Here is a 27,541-nt window from a genome sequence, read left to right on the forward strand (position 1 = left end):
ATATGGTTGGAAGCACGATTGGATGACTTTTCCTGTCATCAAAGTGCACTTGTCCACATTCTTTTGTAGTATCTATAAATAAGCTTGGCACATGATGAATACAAAACTTTTTTGGACTTTCCATGGAGAAATTGGCCATAATAAGACATTTCTTGGTCTTTGCTCATGGAGGGTTGGTGCCTGTTGTTAACAGATGGTAGAAATAGGAGCAAATGGAGAGTGCCCAAGACAAATTTGAATGGTGTCTTTCTCCCAAAATCTTCAAGGGATTTGCGCCGGGAAATCAGGTTAAACAATGAAGACCCCACTAGACAAATTCACATGTACTCTCCCCCCCCATCATGCTGTGCCACGTTTAAGAGCAGCCGGCTAGCGTTTTCCCTCCCATCAAAGGCAGTATCTTTTTGACCCTCCTATCAGAGGAATACAACTACCACACAAAAAATTATAATCTAGCTAATGAATGAGGGGCAGTTACTTTTATTTTATTTTTCCAAATTAGAATCTCCCTACCTCCCTCCACCTCTTCATCATTTGGAAAGGAAAGAATAGAAAAGAAAATTTAACTCACTATCTTTTTCAGACATTCAACTCATAAAATCTCCAAAAACCCTTCTCTCTCTGTCCTTTCCTTCTTCCTTCTCTTTCTCTTTTATTTGGTGCTACATGGAGAAATAAAACATGAAGTCTTCTTCTTCTTCCCCTTTCTTCCAAGATAAACTACATCAGTATAATAAAAAAGAGAGATGCCTCAACATGGGGATGCTCCCTCCATTCTTCTTGTCTTCTCTTGTTGTAACTGTCATATTCATACTCTTCATTCTCTATTCCCCAAACCCTTTAAAGGCCATGTCCAAACGTGACCTTGATCAAAGGCTTGCCTTGATCAGACCTCCTAATACTACCTTTCAAGGTAATTCAATCTCCTCCTCTCTTCTCCTTATAAAATTGTGTGATTCTGATTTTTGTTTTTGCTGTTTTAGGTGATGATGATGAGATTTTGAACTGTGACTTGTTTAAGGGTCATTGGATACCTGACCTGCAAGGGTCTCAATATACAAACTCAAGTTGCACCACAATTCCTACATCAAAGAATTGCTTCCACCATGGAAGGGAAGACACAGATTTTCTGAATTGGAGATGGAAACCAGACCAATGTGATCTTCCAAGGTTTGATCCTAAGACATTCCTAGAATTTGTTCAAGGAAAGAAACTTGCGTTTGTTGGTGACTCAGTTGCCAGGAACCACATGGAGTCCCTTCTGTGTCTCCTGTCAAAGGTTAGTTTTCAGAACTTCCTGTTCTTAGTTAGGCACCATCGTTTTCACACTATTCTGGTGATAAATTGCCCTGGAACACAAAAGTTCCAGCACTGCTGGTTGGTTTTATCCTGATTCCATTATCCCTTGCGTGCCCTGATTGAGGTGTGATTCCTTCACATGTCTAGCAATTTTAATTAGTACTACCAAATATGGTAAAGCAATTGCTTCTGGGGTTGGCATTACCTTGTATTATTTTGCTATCTTTGGAAGAGAAATAAATTTACTTCCATGGAATTCAATATCAAATCAAAAGGCTGAAGAAGTTCAGTGGGGATTTAGAGTTAATTAGTGTTACCTAGTTTCTGTCAAATTTGCAGCAAAATTGCATATTCAGAGTTAATTACTGTGGACCACAGAAAAACCAGGCTTGATCCTCTAGTTTTTGATAGATTAATTACTGCATTTATGACTTACCAAATAGTTACTATTCACTACATTGAAACAGTTTTGAATGAATTTGGCCGAGGGCAACAAAACTGGCAAACTTCACGGCCATTCAGAGAATTTAGTTCGTTTCGAAGTCAGAATGATAAACAGCGTCCTTGTCAAATGGCTAAAAATGCTGTTTCAGCAGACAAAGTCAGTGAACAAACACCGCCAATTTAGTTAATTAATATAGTTTTCCATTATGAAAATACTATTTTTCACATGCGACAGGTCCGTGCAAATACTGAATTATTGCCAGGTTCTTCAGCATTCTGAAAGACTTATTAAAATTATATTTTCAGGTCCATAATTGAAGTCTTACATGTAAATCTTTGACCAAAGAGATTGAGTAGGTTTCATTTATTTAATATTTTTTCAACAAGAGAAAGGGTTGACTTGGACATGTTAAGGTTATATGCAGGTCAACTTTAGTTCTTGGCCTTTTTTTTTTTTAAATATTCTTTGTTTGTTAATTTATTTCTTTCATTCTTATTCCCTGGATAAGAACAGAACAGCATTGTTCCCCAGTTTTTACTGCACCCTTTTACTTCTACCGTTTCAATTTGCCTGTTTTCTTTTTTTTAAAGAAAAAAATTAATTTGCCCGTTTTCTAATGTGGATAAAAGTTTAAAAAGTTTTTCTTTGATCTTGAACTGCAATGTTTTGTAGGTAGAAACTCCCAAAGATCAGTACAAGGATTCAGAAGACAGGAAGCGTATATGGTACTTTCCTGATCATGACTTCACTCTCATGATCCTTTGGACCAAATTCCTTGTAGCTGGTGAGGAAAGAGTGGTCAATGGTTCATCATCTGGCATTTTTGACTTGCACCTTGACAAAATTGATAAAGAATGGAGCAGAGATCTTCCTGCTCTAGACTACGTTATCATCTCAGATGCACATTGGTTCTTCCGACCGATTTACCTACATGATGCCACTGGGGTTGTTGGATGCGTATATTGCAATACTCCAAATGTGACGGATTATGGGGTGGGCTTCGCGCTCAAGATGGCCTTTCGATCTGCATTAAGTCATATTAACCGCTGCAAGAAATGCAAGGTGAGGGTTACCCTCGCCAGGACATTTTCACCAGCTCATTTTGAGAATGGGACTTGGAACACCGGAGGAAGCTGCAACAGAACAAGTCCTTTAAGTGAAGGAGAGATCAACTTGAGTAGTAATGAATGGGAACTGAGGAGCTTGCAAATGGAGGAGATCGAAAAGGCGAGAATAGAAGGAGATAAGAGAGGGAAGAGGTTTGGAGTTTTGGATGTCACCAGGGCTATGCTCATGAGACCTGATGGGCACCCTGGCCAATACTGGGGAAACAAATGGATGAGGGGTTACAATGACTGTGTTCACTGGTGCTTGCCAGGTCCGATCGATGTATGGAATGATTTTCTGATGGCGGTTCTGCGAAGGGAAGCTGCATTAGTTTCTTAGTTAAGGGCCAGGTCGATTAGTTAGAATCTTATACCATACATATTTACATCTTAATAATTGTCCTCGATTTTTTCTCTCCCTGGGCATATATTTTTTATGGCCAACAGATGGAATTTTTTTTATTGTTAATACAATAAATTGACATATGTTTTCCCTGTAATAGCAAATATCATTGATCCTGCATAGCCTAATATTTATAATAATAATGATAAACACAGAGAAAGAGATGATAAAAGATGCAGCAATATTCAATCCTCTTACATAGAAAACTATCAGCTTCAAACAACAGTGGCATTTTTCCTACTTGATGAAATTTGACATTCTGCAAGCACACAAAATTAAGAGATTTTCCTGGTTCTCTATTGTGCTGGGACCCAATAAGAGGAGGGAAAAGCAAAGGTGGGATTTGAGATACTGGACAAGGAAACCCATAATCATTCATCATAAAGTGGATTTCTTGTTAATATCTCCAACTAGCTGGAACCTGGAAATGTTAGTATCCAATGACAAAACTTCTGGTAACTCATGTGCAAACGTGGTGGGGTATTATTTATTTCAGAATCATTTAGACAAGACAGGAAAGGAACTTGAAAATGAGGATAACAGACGCCCCCAAAAACAAAAGAAAAAAAGTCCAGGTGGTCCTCATCCAAGATGAGGTGGGAAAAGAATCAATTTACAAAACAATTCCAGGAGAAGAAAAGAAAAAGAAAAACTCGAATAATTGTTTCAATCATGAAAATGCGGAACATAAATCTTGCAATGAAACAAGGGTATCCTCGATAAATGCTAAGACAAGTTTAGAGGAATTAAGCAAGAACTTTTTTTTCTCTTGGATGGAAAGTAAATGTAAGAGGCTTGATTCTAGTTCTTGTGAAAACCCGAGAACACTTCAGGATGGGATGGAACTACAATCTGCAGATCAGACAGTTAGGCTCCAAAATGGTTATCTAAATACAGCAAGCATGGTGGTAAATTGATTACTTGCATAACACAAACACAATGATAACCATACAATCAGATACAGAAAATTAGTTCTAAGACTTGTATGTTTTTTCAGGAGTAAATTCCACCATGCTTTTGTTAAAAGTGTGCATTAACCTAGTGAGGGCAGAAATCCTGCTTTCAAGAAAAAAGGTTAAAACTACCACACAACATCTATAGCAAGTCGCATCACTCTGTAGGTGGCTTCACACTATCTGAATACTTCCACTAAGAGTGTGTTAATGGCAGCAGTCAACATACAGATGCGTGGCACAGGATCCTGCCTCAAAGTGCCACACTTCGTCAGGCACATGTGTGTAGCCAACTAGCCATAGCATTACCACTCCACACTGTAAGTTAAAATCCAATCTAAACTAAATATGATAAACACTGAACAAGATTAGAATGATCCTGCATTAAATCTTTAAAAAAAGGAGCCTACCTTTGCAAAAGCTACATATCCTAGTTATTATCTTCAATTAGGCTTTATCATCTTTATTTGGCCAAAAAGAAGGCTTTATCAATATGGACACTATCGTTGACAAACATCATAGTGATGACATAAACTAATAAACTACTAATGTGTATGAACGACAAAATCGTTTACTGATTTCACACAGAAGTGATCTAGACACGGTCAATATCCTAAAGGTCAGAATTCTAAACTAAGCCGCAGAAAGTAAGGAGGATGTAACCTGGTCAAATCACCAATTTATTTAATGTTAAACATCAAAACAGAAATCCCTTAAGCAACCCAGGCCAACTAAGAAGGATTCTTAATTTGATTGCATATGAGCGGGAAGTCTCAAACAATTTGCTTAGCATGAAACTAATGAAGATTATATCGACAAACACTTTTACCAAATTAAGCACTTCCAAAATTTGAGGACACAAGGCAAAGAAGGATAAGGCAGGGAAAAAAGTGTAGAAAATGGTGACAATGAACAACATCTCATACTATTTTACTAGTAGAATAACAAACATAAGTAGGTCTGTGAAACAAAGAACACTGCTAAGTAGAATACTGGATTATCTCTAATGATTTGGTTAAATACTTTAACATTCAGTTGTGGCAGTAAAAACCACCATTCGATTTTATGATTATCAAATGGTAAATAACATAATCAAATTCCATTTGCTCACTTAAAAAAGTCAAAACTAACATACAAGAAATTCACTGCAGCGGCGCCATATGAATACCCATCACATTGACAGAAAACTTGGCAATCTGCTCTTTATAAATTCCAAAATCTAAATCAGAATGTACGGTGAACTCAATATATATACAATTACTTGTTTCCAGACATTCAAACCAAAATGACAGATTAATAAAATGTTTGAACCAATCCAATATATTTCCTCCCCATCCAATATAGCATCTGGTCATGCCATGGTAAAACATATCCTCATCAATGTAAGAAGTCAAACTAACATACAAGAGATTAGATGCAACAATAACAACTGAAAACCCCTTACATTAATGGGATTCTTTACATGTTCCACAATTCAAATTATCAAGACATCTAGGCGAAGATAAAAGGTTTGAGCCAATCCCACTTTTTATTTCCATTCAATATAGAATCGGGTTATGTAGTGCTAAACATGCTCTCAACAAATAATGCAGGCAGGGAAAAGATAGGATAGACAATTGACCTGTAAAACAACACATTAAGCTGCAACTAAGAATCCATCATTCATGAATAATTATAAAACCTACATTAGCAACACATCATGTAAACACATTTTGAAACTGTAACAGAAAACAAAAACTAACACTGTCATAATGACCCCTCCAAATCTCATGCCTCTACTGAATTCCCAAGACCAAATGAGAAATGTTCGCGAACAGGTGAAAACTCCACCAGTCCAATATCCATTGCGTATCCAGAAACAGGCATCTTCAACTCTCTCAACACACAAAAAGCCTCAGCCATTCTTGTTTTTGGCACTTCCTGAGCTACAGCACAATAAGGAATCCAAGCGTCAGCTTTAAACTCTTCTCCAATTTCAATCCCTTCTTTTTTAACTGCCTCACATAACTGAGCCTGGAACTGAAGGAGGGCCATTGTTGGAGCTGGTGCAAGAAAAAGAACATTTTTTTCATTTGGGAAAGTCCCAATTGAAGAAAAAGATAGAGCTAAAGGTTCTTGCTTTGAAGCAAAGAACTTTACAGCAGATTCAAGCTTGGCAGGATCAAGAAAGGGGCTTGAAAAGAGAGTAATGTGAGGCCTTGACTCAATTTCAATTAACTGAGTGCTGATTTGGCGACGAGCCAAAACATTCCAAGCTTTCAAGACTTGGTTTTCAAGAGCTGGATCAAAGTAAAGCTCAATTGAAAAGCCTTGTGACATTGAAACTTTGAGAAAAATAAAAGAAACCCAGAGTTTAAAAGGGAGATCTAAGAATACCCAGACGATGAAAATTGGAACTTGAAGAAGAATTTGAAGTGACCCAGAAAGGGGGAAAAACTTAAAACCCTAGAAAGAACATGGGAAATGAAAGGTACCCAAATTAAATTTGCCGTTGTAGAGGCCAAAGAAGAAGAAAAAATGTGATACAAGAAAGGATTTTTATGGTGTTTTCAAAGAGACAGAATAGAGAGAGAGGAACACTTTGTATGGGGATTATGGAGAGAAGAGTCTGATTTTCTTTGGCAATTTCACAGTGAAGATTAAAAAGAATTAAAAAAAATTAAGAGGTCTAGTAATTTTCTTTTTGCACTTGTTAATTTTTTATTTTCCTTTTGGCCTTTTTGGCTTTATACTAAACACTTTTAACTGAGTTCTAAGTTGGAAGATTTTTGTTTTCGAAATTAAAAAATTGGAAGGGAAAGTATATAAAGACAAGAAGTTCTGGCTAAAGCTCCAATATGGTTTTTGAAATTAATTACTAGGAGTAATTAATTAAAAATTTAGTTTGTCTTCTAGGAGAATTTAATTTTGGATTTTTGTCTTATTTGAATTTAATAAATATTTACATTTAAAGAAAAAATAAACCAACAAAATTAAGAAAAACCAATTTCAATGATGATGTAGTTTTGGTTATTTTAACTAATAATGGTATGTATGTTAGATTCATTATATTTAGATAGTAGTATTTAAATTTAAATTACAATTTATTTATATTTCCTAGAAGTATTATTGATAGGTAATTTTGGTAATAGTAGGTTAAATTATCCAATTAGTTTCTGTATTATAGTAAATTGGTATATTTAGTTCTTATACAATAATTTGTAAAAGTTGAATCTTTTTGCTTTCTAAAATTGACAATATTAATCCTATTGTTAATAATGTTAAAATTTTTTTTGTTATTTATGATGATATGGTATTTTGTTGTTAATGTGATATTAAATATGATGATGTGTTTATTACGATGCAACATTTTTAATCTATTTCATAATATTTTTTCATTACTTTAAATTATAGAGCACAAAAATTCAATTCTTTTTTTATCTCGCGACACTCTTTTCTTAAATCGTACTATTGATCTGTTTCTTTTTCAATTCCATTTAAAACCATTAGCTTATATTGGATAATTCCCAATCTCTAATTATAAAATTTATATCATTATTTAGTTAAGTTATATTGCACTTTTAGTGCATTATTCGTGAAATATTACATCATTATTGTCGTGTCAATAGATTCAATATCACATTAATAAGAAAATATCACGTAAATACAACCAAATTTCATATTTATACAAAAAACAGAAAATTTTTAATGCATTGGACTGACAATGTCAATTTTAAAAACTATAAAAATTTAATTTATATAAATTATTGTGCAAAAATTAAATCTACCAGTTTAATAAAGTATAAGAACTAATTATATAATTTGACTAGTAATATATATATATAATATAAACTCTTGTTCAAGCCTGTTAAATGTTAATTACAAAAAAAAAAAACAAAACTGAAGATATTGAATTTGGACTAGGCATACTCTTATGAAAAAAGAAATTATATAATATTAGCATATTACAGATATACAATAAAAGTTACAAATTAAACACAATAATTGTAATATTCTTTTCTCTTCATATACAATAAATCTCAGAATATTTAATAAAACAACTATTGAAATTAGGTCCAGTCAAGTTTGTTGGCTGAAATTTCAATTTTTATGATGCATTTGGCTTAATTATTTAAATTTTTGGTATAATCTATAATAAACTCCAAAAAGAAACTTGCCCAAAATGTGGACTACCGCTGCAGCCTTGCAGGCCTCTAAAACAGTAGGTCTGAATTGGAATTGCGGCAGGTCCAACCCTTTCATGGGCTACATCCACATCCCACAGCCAGGAAAATCAAACCTTTGGGATTGAATTGAAGTGAAATTTATGACTTGATCAAATATTACCATTGTTTAGTACAAGAACCATTGGAATTTTATTGATACATAGCAATACAGAAGGAAAAAACACAAACAATGTTATTTTAGTTTACAGCATGGAGAAGTTGATGTCTTACATTAAAACACTGATGGAATAGCTCCAATACGAATTACAGGGTGAGTTTTTGTTTTATAGTTGCTGAGCTTCAAGAGGGAAGGCGAAGATAGAGAGGGATGCAACTGTGAGCACTGGGAGGTAAGTCCCAGACAGAGAATGCACTGGTGGAGCTGGCGTTGATCCATTTCTTTGTAATATCTGGGTAATGACGCTCTAGCACATCTTTCAAGCTCTCTGTAGAGTTCACCCATTCAAATCCCTTCTTTGTGTATGTCTCCTCGTTGAAATTGCTCGTGAAAAACCTATCTGCTTCAAGCCTCCTGCGTCACCCAATTCAAGATTCAAAACCCCATTTCATTATCACTAACATGATTGATTTAATAGCATTATTCATTTGAATTTGTTCGGCTTTCGACTGATATGATAAGAAGAGCTTATATAATAATTTCTTTCTTAAACTCAGGCTAATTGGAGGTGGAAAATAACTAAATTTTTGGTTGATTTACCTGGTTGCCATCAGTAGAAATATGATGAAAGCTGTCTCACTGATGGCAAAACCCTTGATCTTCTTCTCTGCCATGAGGCCCACCATCAAGTCCAGCACTTCAACGTCATCACCATAAACCTCCTTAAGAGTTTCAATGGCCTCTGTATCATCTGTCAGATCTTCCCATCTATTGATTGGTATCAATAGCAGAGCCCTGCGGAATTGGTTATACCGGGCCACTTTTCTCTCCCTGTCCCTATAAACTGCATCAGTGATATCAAAATAAATCAACTTCACGTCATTCTTGTCAGTAATTTCACTGAATGCAAGTGAAAAGTGAAAACTCACTTTCAAGGGCTGCCAAGTCCACATGGTCAGGCCTGTCTTTACCGTCAACATCTTGCGGCACAAGGTCCCGAAGCCAGGAAGGATAGTTCCAAAGCTCTAGTGCACCACAAGCCTGATGCCCCATTGAAACTATTTGCCTGGTGAATCCAATTTGTGATAAAGTCTTTTCGCCTTCATGGCCTACCAAATCTGGCATGGGAACCCTGCATTTACAAATGCAAAAATCAAAGTTAGGGCGAATAACACATATAAGGCATGATAAAAATTTACAAGAAAAGCCATGGGAAAGGCAATATTGTTTTTTTATGTCTCATCTGACTAGGCTGTACTAATACAGGTTTAACATAATGAGATATGTCTCTCTAGTCAATAAGGCACAAAAGAAGCAGCCTGAAAGAACACCATACTTCTCAAGCAAAGGTGGAGATTTATTGGGCCCTGGTGGGACGTTGATGTTCCTTAGATGAAGAAAATCTGGTAGAAGCGGGTGCATTCGATAGACGCTGACAAACTCCTCAGTCAAAGAGTAAGGAACACCATGATTAACAGGCTTTCTTTGACCAACCAAACCTCCCAACGAGGCGTTCCCAACATGCCCAAATGTGTCTTTGAATTTCTTTCCCAGTAGGCCATACCTGTGATATATTAAATGCAAATGATACGTTAAACCTTAAAGCTTGACTCTTCGTTATAACAAGTAAAGAAGCAAAGTGATTTGAGTTTTAATCAGTTTGAAATATCTGCCAAATGATCTTCATTGAGTCAAAAAAGAAGAACAAAACAAAGGCTTCGTCAGATATATACCAGTTAGCACGCATCCCTGCAAGCAACATATCAGTTTTCAGAAGCTCCACAGTCCAGTCAATAGTATGGATCTTTGCAATCACAGCAGAAGTTACCAGCCTTGCATGACGGTATAATTCTTCATCATTGAAGTCGGGATATTCCTTCTAATCGTATTTCAAAGACAATTACAATTGATGTTTAGTTAATACACCATAAAATATATAAACTAATTAGAGATATCATATTTTTTTTATATCAATTCAATAATCTATTAACCAAGCAATTTGCAAAGATTGAATACCTTGAGGGCATCGCAGACTGCATTGTGCTCTTTAATGAATAGGGCCTGCAATGTAGAGACACCAGCCCAGTTGTTCCGAACATCTCCCGCTATGGGAATCCCATCCTCGTCATGTACAAGTAGCCCAGATTCTGAGATCTTTAACTTTCCATCTTTGAAAGTCCTTACCTTTTGTAACCTTTCCGCATTGCTACCATATATAGCACTTCCATCCCTACAATTCATGAAAATGCATGCTATAAATCTTCAGGCGTAGGTCGACATATGATCATTAATGTTTCGGTTCACAAACACCCAGATACATGGTAAGCTCAAGCCAATTTACACTCCATATGTATGTTCTTACCACCAAGGTGTACGGATGTTTTTGGTGCCAGTTTTGATCTCATAGGAACAAGTTGGAAACCACTTTGTCTCGTAAAATTTGAAAGAACTGAGGGGGCATTTACTAGCAACTGCTTTAGGTGCAATCAACTCAATCTGCAATAAGTTTGTACAAGAAGTAAGTTATGCATTAATTTGTGTAAGAATGTATAGAATTTGTGGATAGTTATACTTAACCTGGTTGGTGTCCTCCAGGTGGTCGACCCAATCATGGATCATAAACTGGATCCAAGAGGCCGCTATCATGTTGAATTGCTTGTCAGTGTCTTTGTATTGTCTTCGTGCCAACAGTTTTGTGGCAACAACCATTGGATCTGGCTTCATTAACTACACATAGTTTTATCATTATTATAATATCAAATTAAGGATAATTAATGAATAAAAAGAATATTATATGCACCCAAAAAAAGAATATTATATGTAAATTTAATGTGATATAAATATAGTATTTTCATATCTGATTATTTAATTTATTAATTAGTGCATGATATTTCTATTCAAAGAGTAAGGTTTGAATTTTTTTTCTCAATTTTAAAAAAAAGAATACAGTATTTTTTATTTGATAAAGTCATAAGCTTCAATATTAAGTGCTTGTTTGACCTGACTTTTTTTCAGCTTATCTACTTCTTAAATTTTGAAAAGCTCTTAAAAAAAAGTAGTTTTTTTTTTAAAAAATAAAATTTTGAAAAAAATAACTTTTGAAAAAGCTCATATGAGGAGCTTTTTCTTCTCTTCTTTTAAAAATGCAAGAAAATTTTTATTTTTATTTAAAAAATATCCTCATCTGTTAAATATAATTACAATATTACCCTCTCAAAAAAGAAATATCCTTTATGATAACTTTTATCGAAATTATAACTTATAAAAAGAAATTTACCAAATAATTTTAATTTAATTTTAAAAATTATTATTTTTCATAAGAACTTCATAATAGTTTTTAAATTAAAAAAAAGTCGAGTTAAACAGGCTCTAAATCACCAACAACTTTTTTTTTTGTTTTTGTGTGTAGATACGCAAGGGTACCCAACAGCAGTAAGCCTCCAAAAACAGGAAACAACACCAGAAAGACAAAGAGCAATACAGCAAGCTAGCATACGCCACACACCATATAGAACAACTTTGGCTTATGCAACTGTTTTCCCTAAACTTCCTCATATGTAATAAAAAGACAAAAAAGAAAAACTAAAAGGATATATAAACCCTATGCTTAGTTCGGTAAAGTTGCTTAGCCTGCGTAAGGTAGTACCGCGTTAAACTTTACAGGTCTGAAAGGATAAACCGTATGCTTAGTTAGTTGATGCAAACTGCTCTGAACCACCAACACACTGAGATCAGCCATGGCAGTCGGTTGCATCAAGGACCTGCATTTCCGAACACCACAACATGCAGAACCCCCCATAACATGACAACCAAAAACAGGGATTAATTATACCTTATCTTTTTGATCAACAGGCAGAATGTTCCTGCCAAAGAAGCTTCCTTGGCTGCCTGCTGCTTCATTGAACGGTTCATTATATCTTCCATCAGCTGTTCTGTAAGGATAATCCCCTGGATTAAACCGCACACCGGAGGGAGATTTACCAACGTTGAACAAATTGTACTCCTGGTGAAGATGCCGACGAATTGCCAGATAAAATAGACCTAAGAATACTGGTAACCGATGCCATATGCCCAACTTATCAACCGAGTGGACAATCTTCTCAAAACAAAAAAAAAATGTTAATTAAGCAAGAGTTTTGAATTTAATATACAACAAAAACTATAATTAAATTAATGTATAATTAGTAAGGACATGAGGAGCAAGGAATGGATTTTACGAGGAAGAGAAAAGCATCGAGTATAGTCATCATAGAGACAGCTTCATGGAAGTCTTCATGGATGAAACGGTACAGCATGCTCTTGATTGAGGACACAAAAAATGCCATGGCTATTTTAGACAACCAAGTTTCCTATAAAATCATAGCGAAGCATGGCGATATTTATAGACGAAACTAGGGGGAGGTAGAAAGTTAGGAAGCAAGTAGACAGCTGAAAGGCGTTGAAAAGTTGGATTGTACTTCCCAAATCGAAAAAGGTTATCCATGGAATATGAGCTTGAATATTTCTTCAGCAGAGAAACACCAAAGCTGTATATGATTATTCTGGAAGAAGATATTTCTTGCCTTCGCTAAACTTAATTGACAAAACCATTAAAAGGACTGTCAGTCCTAGGCTTAGCCAAGCATGGCCGATGGTTATTGACTAAACCTAACAAGAGGAATACCAGGTCAGGAACCAAGTACGTACAAGTGAAAAGCGTTGAAAGTTGCATGCACTGATATATTTCCCAACTCAAAAAAAGGCTTATCCATTGGATGTGCTTGAATTAATGTTACTTGCAGCAGACAAACATCAGAGTTATGATTATCCTAGGGGAAGAATTTTCTTACATGAGCTAAACTTAATTGACAAAATCATTAAAAAGAGAATATATATATATATATATTACTCATTCCCTCTCATTTTCTTTATTTAATTTTTTTAGATGTTTCAAAATTATTTTTTTATTTTTTTGAATACTTAATTCTCTTATTTTTTCTAAATGTTGAAGTTTCTTTTTCCATTTTTTGGCAAAAAAAAATCATGCAGAAATTTTATTAAAAATTTTAAAATTTTAATATAAAATACATTAAAATCAAAATTTTTTCCCCTTAAATTTTATAAAAATAAAAAAAAGACAAGTAAAGTGGGGCAAAGTATTATATGACAGGAGACGTGCTACATTTGGTTGCATACAGTCAAGGCCATACATTACTTATAGTAGTTTTCTCTTTTATATCTTGACAACGACGGATCATGAATTTCATATTTAGCATGTTTTTTGGGACCAATCATGGTGGTTTTGTCTTTGTCATCTCTTAAAGGTGGAACCCAAATCCCCTGCCTTTTGTTTGTACCCCGTGTTTAGATCTATACCACGTGTTTATTTTTAATTATTTGATTAAAACATATTTGGTTTTAATTGTTTCCTCTCTCACTTTCATATCTCTTCCATCTTTCTCTTTCACGACCCATTATTTTTCAATTACAACGCGCCTTTTACTCCAATTGCATTAGGCAATTAATTCCTAGTAAATTTTTTAAAAAATCACATATAGAAGCCTACAAGTCATCGGCAGAGGGAAGTCACTTCCCTCTCTCTATAATTTGTAAGTTTGTCAATGAGATTCTTTTAAAACCGCAGTAGAAATTAATTGGGCTAATGTAATTGGAGTAAAAGGCAAGTTGCAATGGAAGGAAAGTAAGTAGTAAAGAGAGAAAAAGGGAAAACATATATATGATAAAAAAAGCAAAAAAAAAAGAAATTAAAACTATACTTGAATTAACTTAATAATGGGACACCAAATGGAGGCATAAAAATGGGTTTGATCCCTTAAAGCTGTTGTTGGTTCTGCTTAATTATCCTCTTAATTATTCTTTATAATTTTATTTGCTTCATGGGGCATTTCTTCCCATGCCCGAAAATGCTAGAAACATATCATCCATACGTGGAAGCATGCCCTACACATGTTGTTTTCTTTTCGTTTAAACATCTCACACATATATGTGGTAATTATTCTGTTTTATTTTTATAAAGTTAGGTGGTTCCACATTTACAGATAAAAAATCATTTGCAGGATAGTTATAAAATTTTATCACTTTTTTTTTTACAAATTATAATATTAAAACTTATAAACTTCATCCATAATTATATATACATGAAATTAATTATATAACTTATATGTTAAAATGTTTTATATTAAAGTTTGTATAAAATCTAAGGTGATGGTTAATAAACTTATTAAATGTAATCATATAAATAAATTTATTATAAATTATAGTAATGCTTATGTATAAATAAATATATGTATATATATAATATATTACTTTATTATATATATATATAATTAATGATACAAATTATATGTTAAAATGTTTTATATCAAAGATTGTAGAAATAATAACTAATTATAAACAATATGCTATAAAATCTAAAGTGATAACTAATAAAGTTATTAAGTGTAATCATATAAATAATGTCTATTATAAATGATAGTAATGCTTATGTATAAATTAAATATATGTATATATAATATATTTATACAATTATATATATATTCATAACTTTTTATGTTATGAAACATTACTAAAGTGTAATAATTATAAAATATTAATATGTAGGATATTTACTATNATATATATTCATAACTTTTTATGTTATGAAACATTATTAAGGTGTATTAATTATAATATATTAATATGTAGGATATTTACTATCATATATTATAATATTAATATATAACTTATATCATTTAAAATATATAAGTTGTAATTTCATATTAATACAGATTTATAAATAAATAAATATATATATATAACTAATATTAAATTACTATGATTATAATTTGTATATATACGTATAATACCCTAATATATTTTAAGTACACTATTAATTAAGTTTACTCTCAATTCTTCTTAATATATATAATAATATTTTATATATTAATATATAAATATATAAAAAATTAGTTTGGTTTTTTGAATAGATTGGTTTAAAAATTTTAAAACCGAGAACCGATCAAAAAACGAATTGGACTAAACATTTTGGACTTATTGATCCAATGGACCAATTAGAACAAACCGTTTTATCAAAATCGCATTTGGTTTGGGTAGATAATTTATCTGAATTGGTTTTGCTCTCCCTAGAACCTGCAAATTATTTTTTTTCATTTATTTATTTGTTTGAACATTTTCAACTCTTTCTACTTAAGGTGATTTGGAAGAGGATAAGTCTTGAGAGTGGAGTCAAACACTCTCCAAGCTCCAATATTTTGCTTCTTTCTATTGCTTAGCTATACTTGTTTATCTGGACTGCATCATACATGGGTGTAGACACTCATTTAAAAATAATAATAAAATAAATAAAATATAAAATAAAATAATGAGAAAAAAAAAGGAATAGTTGGGCGTACGCCCATCCATCCCTTCCCCCAACCACCATGAATGATGGGGGTTCTGGCTACCAACTCCTTGGTGCCAGAACCCCATTACCAGGTTGCCCAAATTTTTGGACAACCTGGCTTTTAAAGATTCATGACCTACAAAACAAAGGGGGGAGAGATTTTTTGAAAGCCAGAAAACGTAGCCAAAAACCAGGGAGAAAAACCAAAGAGAAAACGATTCAAAAACAAAAATTTTTTTTCCAGAAACAAGAAAATAGATCCAATCCAACAGCAATAACCAAAAGAAAAAAACCTAAGTGTTCTAGCAGCCAGCTATCCTAACCACAATAAAAAATATAAAAATAAAAAAGAAAAAAGTTTGGGTTAAAGGCCCCGATTCGGCCAAACCCAGATCTGATGGTCAGATCTGAGCGGCGTCGAAGGGTGAGAGAGGGAGATCCGACCGGCGGCACGAAAGAGAGAAAGGTCGTCGGCTCTTTACCGACCTAAGGCAAAAGGGGATTGACAATAAGAAAGGAAATCGACACCGACAAAGAAAGAGAGAGGAAAGGAAGAAGAAAGAATTAGAGAAAGAGGGGGAAGGAAAGAAAGAAAAGAAGAAAGAGAGAGGAAGAAACGGTGCCGGTGAAGGAAAGGGAGAGAGAAGAGTGACGTCAGGAAGAAGAAAGAGGGGAGAGAGATCTGGCGACCAAGAAATAAAGAGAGAAAGAAAAAATAAAAAGAATAAAATTTTCTAGAGAGAAGGTAGAGAAGGTGACCGGCTAAAGAGAGAAAATGAAGGGTGAAAATGAGAGAAAAGAAAAAAAAAAGGGGCTTATATATCGAGATTTAGAGCCTAAACGGTGTTGTTTCAGTAGAGTAAAGAATTAAGAGGGATCAACACCTAAACTACGTCGTTCGAAAGGGAGCCCAGCGGACCAACAAAGCAGGCTCGGGACGCTCCTATGCGGACCAGATAACTTGGGCCATCATCTTAGCCCAAGCAAGGTGAAGCCTTTCCCATTTATTATGAATTTGGACTTGTTATTTAGGGCTTATCCATTCTATTTAATTAAAAATTTGCTTATTTGCTTAGTTTAAATAAAAATAAAAAAAATACATAATGTTTTAGAAAAAAATACTAATAAAAATATTAAACGAAAATAATAATAATAATGATAATTAAGAAAATAATAATAAATAACAATAACAATAAAAATGATATAAAATATATAAATCACAAGAATAATGTATAGGTAATACTGATGATGGGATGCCCATTCAGAATGCGAGAAGTCGCAATTCTGAGTGAATTTTGTTAGGTTAAGGATTTCGATTAAGACTCCACCAGTACGATGGGAGGGTCCTAATTCGAAATTTTAATGTTTCTAATTTTAAACAAATAAAAAACCATATATACTTAATCACCAATTAATCAAAATATATATATATATATATAGAATAAAATTAATGATGACAATAAATTTGTTAATCATAATAATACAAAAATAGAAAATACATATGCATGAATAATAATAATAATAATAATTACAGATAATAAAAAATACTTGGTCTAAAAAATATATAGTTCTAAAAAAATTTCATATAGTAAAATAAATAAGCACTTATATAGCAAAATGCATAACGAAGCAAAAAACAATAAGTAAATGTAAAATATTTGTTCATAATAAATACGCACACAAAGAAAAGTAGTAATTTTGTGAAAGATAAGAAACAAATATCGAGTGTACGAGTGCATCACGTATCATCGTTGCATTGTTAAATGTCATGGTATATAAATATATTCTGTATACGGGTATAAATCCCGATGATGGGACTTTTCGAGAAAGCTTGCGAATGCGAGTTTCATCGGTAAACTCCCTAAGTGAAAAGATACCTCCGAACTCCACTAGTATGATGGGAGGGTTCGAAGAAATATCTTTAATAAAAGGTTTTTACCCTTATTAGGATTTACATTCATGAAAACATTATTTTTTACTCATAAACGACTATCCCGATGATGGGATCTACCAAGTAAATTTGTGAAGGCGACTTGCTAAGGTATTTCCCTAGGTGAGAGAATACTTTCGAATCCCACCAATACGATGGGTGGATTCGGAAAGTACACTCAATAAAGGATTTTCATTTGACATTATCCCGATTTTATGCCACGCATTTCACAATTGCATCATGTGCATGTTAAACCCGTAAAAAATGAAATAAAATATTCTAATAAAAGATGAAATAAATAAATAACAATTAAGGAAACATAAGAATAACATTAATGGGTTAGGATAATATATGATTAAATGGTACCGTTTGTGGAATGGGCGTCACGGGAGTGCTAATCCTTCCTTGTGCGTAACCGTACTCCCGAACCCAAATCTAAAGGGTATGTAGACCAGTTTATCGTTCTTTTGATGGACCTAAAATTAATTTAGGATTTCGTTGAGTAGGACAAAATCAGGTGGCCAATCACACCTAACAAAAAAAGATTGGTGGCGACTCCCAAATCACTCCATGTCTAACGGTCAGGTTCAAGTAGGACTTGAGTTGTATCTACTGACAACCCCTTATAACCTTTTATTTCCATTTTCCACATCTTTCTAGTGTAACCTGGAAATGGAATCGTTGAAGGAAATCCAAAAACAAAATGCAAAACTCGCATATGAGTATTTAGATTATTGATTGGTACACGACATCATCTCCTATTAAAGAGTAGAATTCGAATCCTCTTCTACTAATTTTTTTTTAAAAAAAATGCAAAACTAATCCTATAAATCTGCATGTATAAGGATCAACATTAGAAATCCTCTAGGAGAATAAGAGGTTTGGGTGTATGGGATAAATCTAGCAGGGTGGATGACCAGAAAGAGAAAGTAAGAGGTGTTTTTTGAGCATTGCAACCAGAACTAGGGGCTTTGCCTCCAAGCGCGCATATTGTTTAGTATGTAAATACAGGTTAAATTGATACCACAAGATGGACTGCTCATCCAATTGGCATTAAGAAGAATGTGAATTTCCTTTTGATCAATGTTTTATAATGTTGAAAGTGATGGACAATGATTGATGTTAAGGGCATTCAATTGCTTGCCTTTTGGTAGGACATCCATGCCCTGAAATGATAAGGTAGAAATCTTCATGGGGTGGCCTCCGCCATAGATATCAATTTCAGTATGGATCACGTTTATCTTTAGGAAATTTAAGGATATGGGTTCCGTACCTTCTTTCCCTATCAATAATATTAACTTTATTTGTATCGAAAAATGAATTATATGATCGTATAAAATGACAGAGATTGAATAAATATATCCAAGTAAAGGTGAATTAATATCATTTGTGAACTTTTTCAATTGCTACACACTGTTTATTAATTTTCTTTTTATGTAATTCATGATTTTTAGAGTTAATGTTACAATATTTAAGGTGTTATATAAATGCATAACAATTGGCCTTTGGGTTTCATTTTATGAAATTATATGTACCAAAAAAAATTAAAATCTAATAAAATATTGCTCAATATTGACATAATTAATGGTTTGTTACTCCAGATTAATGAAAGCTTCTGCTTTTCAAAAGAGAAAATTAACATAATTAAATACTAATGAACAAACTAAACAAATCAGAGCATTAAGTTAGACGAAACCTACATATAAAGGGACTTGAACCTAGAACCTAAAATTAGCTAGGTCTCTATTTTGCCAAGGAGGTAAAGTCTTTCGTTTTATATTTGTGAATTTTCAGAATATAGATTCATTTTATATTTGATTTATAGCTGAAGCTTTTTAATGAAACTATTGGCTCATCAAAAAAAAAATCACCATTTAAAGCATTATTTTCCCATTAAAATTCTGCTATCAAATCTCCTCTTGCTCTTCGTTTCAACCATATATACTTCCTTAGAGAATGTGAGGTAAGGAAAACGTTTCATCAGCTTGCCCTGCCCACAAAGGAAACATGTTAAGTTTATTGAAAGTTTGACTCAAGTATATATAACCATCCAAGCAATAATTATGGAGTACTATTAAGATACATGATATATTGAACCATACAAGCCTATGCTATATGATTGCCATTGAAGAAGCTAGCCAAATAGAAGGGCAAACCAAGGGAGACCATATGGTTTTTTTTTTATTTTTTGAAACAGCTCAAACGGTGATCTTTAATAATTAAGTTTGTTTTGCTGCATAGATTCAAGAAGGAACACGAAGATAAAGAGGAACATGATTGCGAGTATTTGGAGGTGAGTCCCAAATAGAGAATGCACTGCTGGAGTTCATCCATTTCTTTGTGATTTCAGGGTAATGTCGGTCTACCACATCTTTCAAGCTCTCTGTTGTATTTACCCGTTCGAATCCCTTCTTTGTATATGTCTCCTTTGCTTGTAAAGAACATGTCTGCCTCTAGCCTCTTGTGTCAGTACCCCATCCAAACATATAGAAACACTCATTATTTTAGTTGCATAACTTTTGTGTTTGCCTAAATTTTACTATCCTTAATTCAAGCTAATGTAAGTGCAAGGTGAATTTCATGATTTGAAACAAGGATCTTACTTCTTCACCAACCCAATTAACCTCATGGAAATGTTTTTCATTCATTTTGGGAAGATTAAGTTTTAGAATTCAAAAGTTTCTCTCTTTACCTCTACCTTTATATTTCCAATAACTTTTCTTGAATTTGATGATGTAAATATTGCTTTGCCTAGTTGCCATGAAGAGGAATATGAAAAAGGCTGTCTCACTAATAGAAAATCCCTTAATCTTCTTCTCTGCCATGAGGCCAACTAGTAAGTCCAGCTCTTCTACATCATCATCATAAACTTCCTTAAGAGTTTGAATCTGTTAGGATAGTCTTGAATTGTGATTTAATTATGAGTGTTTAATTCTAATTAAATTAGTATACTTTATTAAAATAGTCTTTAAATCTAGTTAGACTAGAATAACAATTCCTAATTATATTAGGATAAGATTCTTAATTATATTAGGATAAGGTTATTGTATTTGACACTATAAAAGGACCTTAAAGGGTTAAAGAATAATAATCACCTAGATTTAGAGAGAATGATTTAGGTGTACGTGGGATAAGGGTTGTGAGTTTGAGACTGTTCTTGTAATCTCCTGATTTTTCTCTTAGTGAATTTTTCTCTGTTGCTGTGCCCATGGACGTAAGTCATCAAAAGACCGAACCACGTAAATTCTTGTGCTCTTGTGGGTGTGCTTGATTTCTTTCTTTCTTTATTCTATTGATTGGGTTAAATCTTGGGTAATTCTTTAGAGACAATTTCGTAATTTTTTAATAAACTGGTATCAAAGCTTCAAAGTCTTGAGTCAATCTGAATCTCGCTATGAAAACTTCGTCGACCAAGTATAAGATTGAAAAGTTTAATGGAAGAAACAATTTTAGCCTGTGGCGTGTTAAGATGCGCGCATTGCTAGTGCAACAAGAACTGTTGAAAGCATTGAAGGGAAAATAACATCTTCCCTCGAATTTATCTGATGGTGAGAAAGATGACCTCATAAAAAAAGCACATAGTGCTATTCTCTTAGCTTTGTCTGATGAGGTGCTAAGAAAAGTCACGGATGAAGAATCTGCTGCTGCAGTGTGGCTTAAACTCGAAAGTATTTATATGACCAAATCCCTAACGAATCGGCTTTATATGAAGTAACGATTGTATACTCTCAAGATGAGTGAAAGTACGTCCGTTAATACCCACATTGATGAATTTAATAGAGTTATTCATGATATAAAGAATATCAATGTTAAAATTGAGGATGAAGACCTAGCCTTAATTCTTTTATGTTCTTTGCCTCCATCGTATGAAAACTTCGTGGATACTATATTATATGGCCGAGACATTCTCACTTTTGAATATGTAAAGGCATCTTTAAATTTCAAGGAATTGAAGAAGAAAGTTAGTGGTATCTAGAATGAAAATCAAGCAAAAGATTTGGTTGTGAATAGAGGAAAAGATAGAGAAAAGGGTATAGACAGAAAAGGTAAATCTAAAGCAAAAGGGAAAACTTGCAGGAATTATGGTCAGAAAGGGCACTTTCGTCAAGACTGTACCAAATTCAAGGATGATGAAAAGATTAACAAATCTGTGAATACTGCAAATGTGGTTGGAGATGACTTTGATACTTTTGAAGAAATTGATAATGTTTTTGCAATTACCAACGGGAACGTGATGGATACATGGATTTTGGATTCAGCTTGTTGCTTTCATATATGTTCTAGACGTGATTGGTTTACAACTTATCAATTTGTTGATATGGGCATTGTACAATTAGGATATGATTTCTCTCTCTCAGTTGTTGGGATTGGCACAATTCAAATCAAGATGTTTGATGGTATGGTAAGAACACTTGATGTAAAACATGTCCCTGACATGAAAAAGAATTTGATATCCTTGAGTTTGTTAGATAAGAAGGGTTACAAATATAGTGGCCAAGATGGTGTCTTAAATGTATCTAAATGAGCCTTAACTATCATGAAAGGCAAGTTATCCGGTGACCTTTATTGTCTAGTGGGAAACACGGTCATTGAAATTGTTTCTGTGGTGTCATCCAATGATCCTGATGATGATGTGACACGTTTATGGCATATGAGATTTGGTCATATGAGCGAGAGAAGGATTAGAAAACTAAGTAAGCGTAGTTTGCTGTGTGATCAAAAGAATGGAAAATTAGATTTCTGTGAGCAACATAGAGTGAAATTTAACACTACAACTCATCGAACCAATAGTACAGTAAACTATATCTATTTAGATTTGTGGGATCCTTCTCCGATGGCATCAAAAGGTGGATCATTATACATGTAGACTTTTATCGATGATTTTTCAAGAAAGGTGTGGACGTATCTTCTGAAGGCTATGAGTGAAGTGTTAACCACCTTTTTGCATTGGAAGGTATTGATCGAGAAGCAGACTAAGAAAAGGATCGAGAGCTTTCGAACAAACAAAGGTTTGGAATTTTGCAAAGGTGATGGAATTTTGCACTGTCGTCAAAACACCACATCAAAACGATATTATAGAATGGATGAAGAAAATACTTCTGGAAAGAGCAAAATACGTGTTCTCTAATGTTGGCCTAACCAAAGTATTATAGACAAAAGCTATCAACAACGCTTGCTACTTGGTAAATCGGTCTCCATCAACTGTAATTGAATTTAAGACTCCCAAGGAAGTTTGGTCTGGTAAGCCTGTTGATTACTCTATATTGAGAGTATTTAGTTGTTTTGTTCATACTCATGTGAGTGATGGTAAACTTGAGTTGAGGGCGACGGAGTACATATTCCTAGGCTATGCATATGGGGTGAAGGGTTCTCCAAGTTTATGGTGAGTCAGGATGTTACCTTTGACAAGTCTGCATTACTTCATGGGATAAAGTCTAGAATTGCAAACACATCAGATTAGAAAGTTGGCAAGCAGGTGGAGCTTGAAATCAATGCTCTTGTGAAAGTACGGGATGATAGTGAAATCCATAATAAACTGCAAGAGGTGCAAGAATTGGTATCTCAACGAAGCATTACTCGTATCGATGGTGATTTTGATTCTTATGTTTTATCTATTGAAGTAGAGATTGTTGAGTCTTACTTTTATCATGAGGAAATTACATATGCCGAGTCTTCTAAAGAAATTGAGTCTCTACATTGGGATCAAACATGGGAGCTTGTGAAAACACCTAAAGGTACTATTGAAGTTGGCTTAATGTGTGAAGGAGGTGCAAACATTAGTCGTAATGTGGTTGGCTTCTCCAAATCAAATTTTGCTAGTGATCTAGATCGTAAAAGATCTCGAATGGGGTATGTGTTCACTCTCTCAGGGTCTGCAATCAGTTGGAAAACAATTCTTCAATCAACTGTTGCTTTGTCTACAACTGAAACTGAATATATAGCTGTGACCGAGGCAGTGAATGAGGCTTTGTGGTTTCGAGGCTTGGTTAGTGATCTTTGTTTTGGACAAGAATCTAGATGTGACATTGTAGTAAAGAAAATAGCTACAGATGAAAATCCGACAGATATGCTAACTAAGTCAGTTTCTGGGATAAATTTCAAGCATTGCTTGGACTTGATTGGTGTTCGTAGTGCTTGAGGCCCTTTGGGGCAGTGGCGATGTCGACAGAGATTGGTTCGTAAGGTGGAGCTTGGTGAATTCAAGCCTAAGGTGGAGATTTGTTAGGATAGTTTTGAATTGTTATTTAATTAGGATTGTTTAATTCTAATTAAATTAGTATACTTTATTAAAATAGTTTTTAAATCTAGTTAGACTAGAGTAACAATTCCTAATTATATTAGGATAAGATTCATAATTATATTAGGATAAGGTTATTGTATTTGGCACTATAAAATGACCCTAAGGGGTTAAAGAATAATAATCACCTAGATTTAGAGAGAGTGATTTAGGTGTACGTGGGATAAGGGTTGTAGTTTGAGATTGTTTTTGTAATCTCCTGATTTTTCTCTTAATGGATTTTTCTCTATTGCTGTGCCCGTGGACGTAAGTCATTAAAAGACCGAACCACGTAAATTCTTGTGTTCTTGTGGGTGTGCTTGATTTCTTTCTTTCTTTATTCTATTGATTGGGTTAGATATTGAGCAATTCTTTAGAGACAATTCTGTAATTTTTCAACAGAATCTCTTTCTTATTATCTGTTAAGTCTTCCCATTTAGAAATTGGTATTAAGAATAAAGCCCTTCGGACTTGATTGTACCTAGCAACCTTTCTCTCTCTGTCCCTGTAAACTGCATGACTAAAACACAAATGAATTAACTTCACATCACTTCTTGTTCAAACCACATGAATCAAGTTCGTAGATAGCAGTTACTTTCAAGTGCCGCCATGTCCACACGATCAGGCCTATCTTTGGCATCAACATCTTGTGCTATAAGGTCCCGCAGCCACAATGGGTAGTTCCAAAGCTTTAGTTGGCCACAAGCTTGGTGCCCCATTGAAACCATTTGTCTTGTGAATCCAATTTCTGACAAATTCTTTTCTCCTTCCTGGCCTATCAGATTAGCCATTGGAATTCTGCATTTAAAAATTACAAGAAACAAAATTAAGTAAAATATGTATTATCCGATATCTAAAAACTAAAACATCAAGGTACTGTTATTTATGTGTCTTTTTTGCTTCGCACGTGCTCTAGCTATATTTCTATTAGGTTAATTACATGAAAATGAGGTGCATAGCTCATGTAAAAATGGACAAAAGTATACATATCTTTTGTAGGCATACTTCCCTGTTAGTGGTGGAGATTTGTTGGGTCCTGGTGCAGCTTTGGTGTCCCTAAGGTAAAGGTAATCAGGTAGCAGCGAGTGCATTCGGTAGACGCTAACGAACTCTTCAGTCAATGAATATGGGACCCCATGATTATCAGGCTTCTTTAGACCAACGACACCTCCTAAGATGGCTCCCCCAACATGACCAAATTTGTCCTTGAATTTCTTTCCCAATAGTCCATACCTATAGATGATGAGGTAATTGTCAGAGTGATACTCAGTAGTTTTACATGGAAATCTCAAAATTTTCAGCATTTTAATTCAGGCTAGTAGTGCATCAATTTAAATGGTTCTCTTTGATCAAATTTGAGCTATGTTACCAGTTAGTGCGCATTCCTGCAAGCAAGATATCAGTTTTCAGGAGTTCCACAGTCCAATCAATGGTTTGGATCTTTGCAATTACAGCAGAAGTTGCCAGCCTTCCAATGTGGTGTAAATGTTCATCATCGAAACCGGGATGTTCCCTCTAAAACAATTAAGAGCTGTCATATATATATATATATATTTAGATCAATAAATCAAGCAACCGAATTAAGGATGTCCAATGAATACTTTGATGGCATCACAAACTGCATTGTGCCCTTTAATGAAGAGAGCCTGCAGTGTGGAGACACCAGCCCAACTGTTTCGAACATCTCCTGACAATGCAATTCCATCTTGGTCATGAAGAAGAAGCCCATCTTCAGAGATCTTGAGCTTCCCATCCTTGAAAGTCCTTAGTTTACGCAACCTTTCCACATTGGCACCATATATAACACTTCCATCCCTAGAAGGTCACGAATCATACATCTATGAATACATGCTATAAATAGTACAAGTAAAATCAACAATTTTCAGAAAAAATAATATTTAGTCGTAATCTATGTTTGCCAAGTTAAATAATTCTGCGGTCAAAATGATGAACTTACCATGTTCTTAAGAGCATGAACATAACCATTTTAAGCATAATTTAGTTCATCCTATTTGTAATTCTTACCACCAAGGCGTACGAATATTGTTTGCCCCATTTTTGATCTCATAAAAGCCAGTGGGAAACACCTTTGTCTTGTAAAACTTGAAAGAAGTTAGGGGACATTTAGCAGCAACAGCTTTAGGCGCAATTAATTCAATCTGCAATGATTTTGTCCAAAGATATTAACCATGCATTATGGTAACGACCCCATCAGTTAATTATATTTTGATTTAAAAGCAAGTAATCAAACATTTGGCAGAAAGAAAATATTATTTTGACCTGGCTGGTATTCTCCAAGTGGTCTACCCAGTCATGAATCATGAACTGAATCCAGGAGGCTGCTATCATGTTGAACTGCTTTCCAGTATCTTCTTATTTTCTTCGTGCTAGGAGTTTTGTAGCAACAACCATTGGATCTGGTCTCATTAACTGCACAAGTTTTAGGTACTTTCTTTTAAAGTGTTTAAGGTGCAATTGAACATATAAGTACCCATTAAAAGCGTGGAGCTTAATATGTGGAAGGCATTAGAAACCAAATTTGAATTTTAGTGCATCACAAAAGGGACTCAAACCTTGAGTTTGATTAATTCCTTGTCTCAAATTGGTTATTTAGACAAAAAATATTTGATGTTGAATAGATCTTGCTGGTCACGTGATATATATATTTGGCTCTTGCAGCAGCTATTTCCTTGGAAACGTCAAGAACGTTTTTTGGTATGAAAGTGAGAGCTGTTTTTAATTCGTTGTATGCAGAAAATGAAAAAAGAAAGGAAAGATTTTGGTAAAGTTTGTTGCTTTGCGTCAAGAAGTTGGATGGATTCCATACAATACCTTATGTTTATGATCAACAGGAAGCATGTTCCTGCCGAAGAAGCTACCTTGGCTGCCTGCTCCTTCATTGAAGGGATCATTGAATCTTCCATCACTTGTTCTGTATGGATAGTTTCCAGGATTAAACCGTACTCCTGATGGAGATTGTGCAACATTCAACAAGTTGTATTCCTGGTGAAGGTGTCGCCGAGCAGCCAGATGAATCAAACCTAAGATGACTGGTAATCGATGCCGTATGCCCAGATTATCTTTAGAGTGCACAATCTGCTCGAAACACACACGCATAAACAGGAAAAAGTTATCGTCAAAAGCTTAAAAATTAAGCTCTCTTAATCATCAGAGATAATTAAATTTAACAATAAAATGTTTAATTCAATAAAAATTGAATCTCATATATTTTTTATTAAAAAGAAAAAAAATTATTCAAACTTTACAAAAAAAAAGAAAACATTCATGACAGTCATCTTCGAAACAACTTCATGAAAATCTCTATGAATCAAGCAATGCAATAACCAATTCAAAAGGGTATTCCTCAAGAATTCCAACATGTTTTTTTTGGTAATTTTTTCCTTTTACAAACTTAATTGATATA

General features: G+C 34.0%; 3 protein-coding genes, 1 long non-coding RNA gene and 1 pseudogene across 8 annotated transcripts; 2 read left to right on the forward strand and 3 right to left on the reverse strand.

Annotated features, from left to right (window-relative positions):
• LOC18600711 (protein ALTERED XYLOGLUCAN 4-like) lies at window positions 525-3,373 on the forward strand. Its single transcript, XM_007031323.2, has 3 exons — window positions 525-913; window positions 984-1,279; window positions 2,417-3,373. Exons 1-3 carry the CDS (start codon window positions 682-684, stop codon window positions 3,188-3,190), a joined length of 1,302 nt encoding a protein of 433 aa, XP_007031385.2. The 5' UTR covers window positions 525-681; the 3' UTR covers window positions 3,191-3,373.
• Window positions 3,922-6,842, reverse strand: LOC18600712. 2 transcript variants are annotated; one of them, XM_007031325.2, is made up of 2 exons: window positions 5,949-6,842; window positions 3,922-4,105 (listed from the first exon to the last, which is right to left on the reverse strand). In XM_007031325.2, exon 1 carries the CDS (start codon window positions 6,523-6,525, stop codon window positions 5,974-5,976), a length of 552 nt encoding a protein of 183 aa, XP_007031387.2. In that variant the 5' UTR covers window positions 6,526-6,842; the 3' UTR covers window positions 3,922-4,105; window positions 5,949-5,973. The 2 variants fall into 2 exon arrangements, with proteins under 2 accessions (XP_007031387.2, XP_007031386.2); XM_007031324.2 differs by lacking the exon at window positions 3,922-4,105 and adding an exon at window positions 5,439-5,827.
• On the reverse strand, window positions 8,494-13,373 carry LOC18600713 (alpha-dioxygenase 1). 4 transcript variants are annotated; one of them, XM_018120342.1, is made up of 11 exons: window positions 12,747-13,373; window positions 12,362-12,625; window positions 12,176-12,194; window positions 11,107-11,256; window positions 10,892-11,025; window positions 10,546-10,759; window positions 10,263-10,408; window positions 9,866-10,093; window positions 9,459-9,661; window positions 9,130-9,373; window positions 8,494-8,943 (listed from the first exon to the last, which is right to left on the reverse strand). In XM_018120342.1, exons 2-11 carry the CDS (start codon window positions 12,451-12,453, stop codon window positions 8,712-8,714), a joined length of 1,662 nt encoding a protein of 553 aa, XP_017975831.1. In that variant the 5' UTR covers window positions 12,454-12,625; window positions 12,747-13,373; the 3' UTR covers window positions 8,494-8,711. The 4 variants fall into 4 exon arrangements, with proteins under 4 accessions (XP_017975831.1, XP_017975830.1, XP_007031390.2 ...); XM_018120341.1 differs by having other exon boundaries at window positions 12,176-12,290; XM_007031328.2 differs by lacking the exon at window positions 12,176-12,194 and having other exon boundaries at window positions 13,216-13,373.
• Window positions 19,569-20,454, forward strand: LOC108661524. The gene is made up of 2 exons (XR_001927370.1): window positions 19,569-19,599; window positions 20,082-20,454. It is a non-coding gene; the product is annotated as an uncharacterized LOC108661524 (long non-coding RNA).
• Window positions 19,810-27,497, reverse strand: LOC18600714 (annotated as a pseudogene).

This window comes from Theobroma cacao, chromosome 4 (assembly GCF_000208745.1).
Source record: "Theobroma cacao cultivar B97-61/B2 chromosome 4, Criollo_cocoa_genome_V2, whole genome shotgun sequence".
Lineage (NCBI taxonomy): Eukaryota > Viridiplantae > Streptophyta > Magnoliopsida > Malvales > Malvaceae > Theobroma > Theobroma cacao.

Excerpts from the sequence above, each read along its gene's own strand:
- LOC18600712 (XM_007031325.2), bottom strand. The coding sequence starts at position 6,525 with ATGTCACAAGGCTTTTCAATTGAGCTTTACTTTGATCCAGCTCTTGAA.
- LOC18600713 (XM_007031326.2), bottom strand. The coding sequence starts at position 12,854 with ATGGCATTTTTTGTGTCCTCAATCAAGAGCATGCTGTACCGTTTCATC. Across the intron at positions 10,094-10,262 it reads GCAGGGATGCGTGCTAACTG|GTATGGCCTACTGGGAAAGA; the intron begins GTATATATCTGA and ends AATATATCACAG. Across the intron at positions 9,374-9,458 it reads GGACTTGGCAGCCCTTGAAA|TTTATAGGGACAGGGAGAGA; the intron begins GTGAGTTTTCAC and ends TCACTGATGCAG.
- LOC18600711 (XM_007031323.2), top strand. The coding sequence starts at position 682 with ATGAAGTCTTCTTCTTCTTCCCCTTTCTTCCAAGATAAACTACATCAG. Across the intron at positions 914-983 it reads TCCTAATACTACCTTTCAAG|GTGATGATGATGAGATTTTG; the intron begins GTAATTCAATCT and ends TTGCTGTTTTAG. Across the intron at positions 1,280-2,416 it reads TTCTGTGTCTCCTGTCAAAG|GTAGAAACTCCCAAAGATCA; the intron begins GTTAGTTTTCAG and ends AATGTTTTGTAG.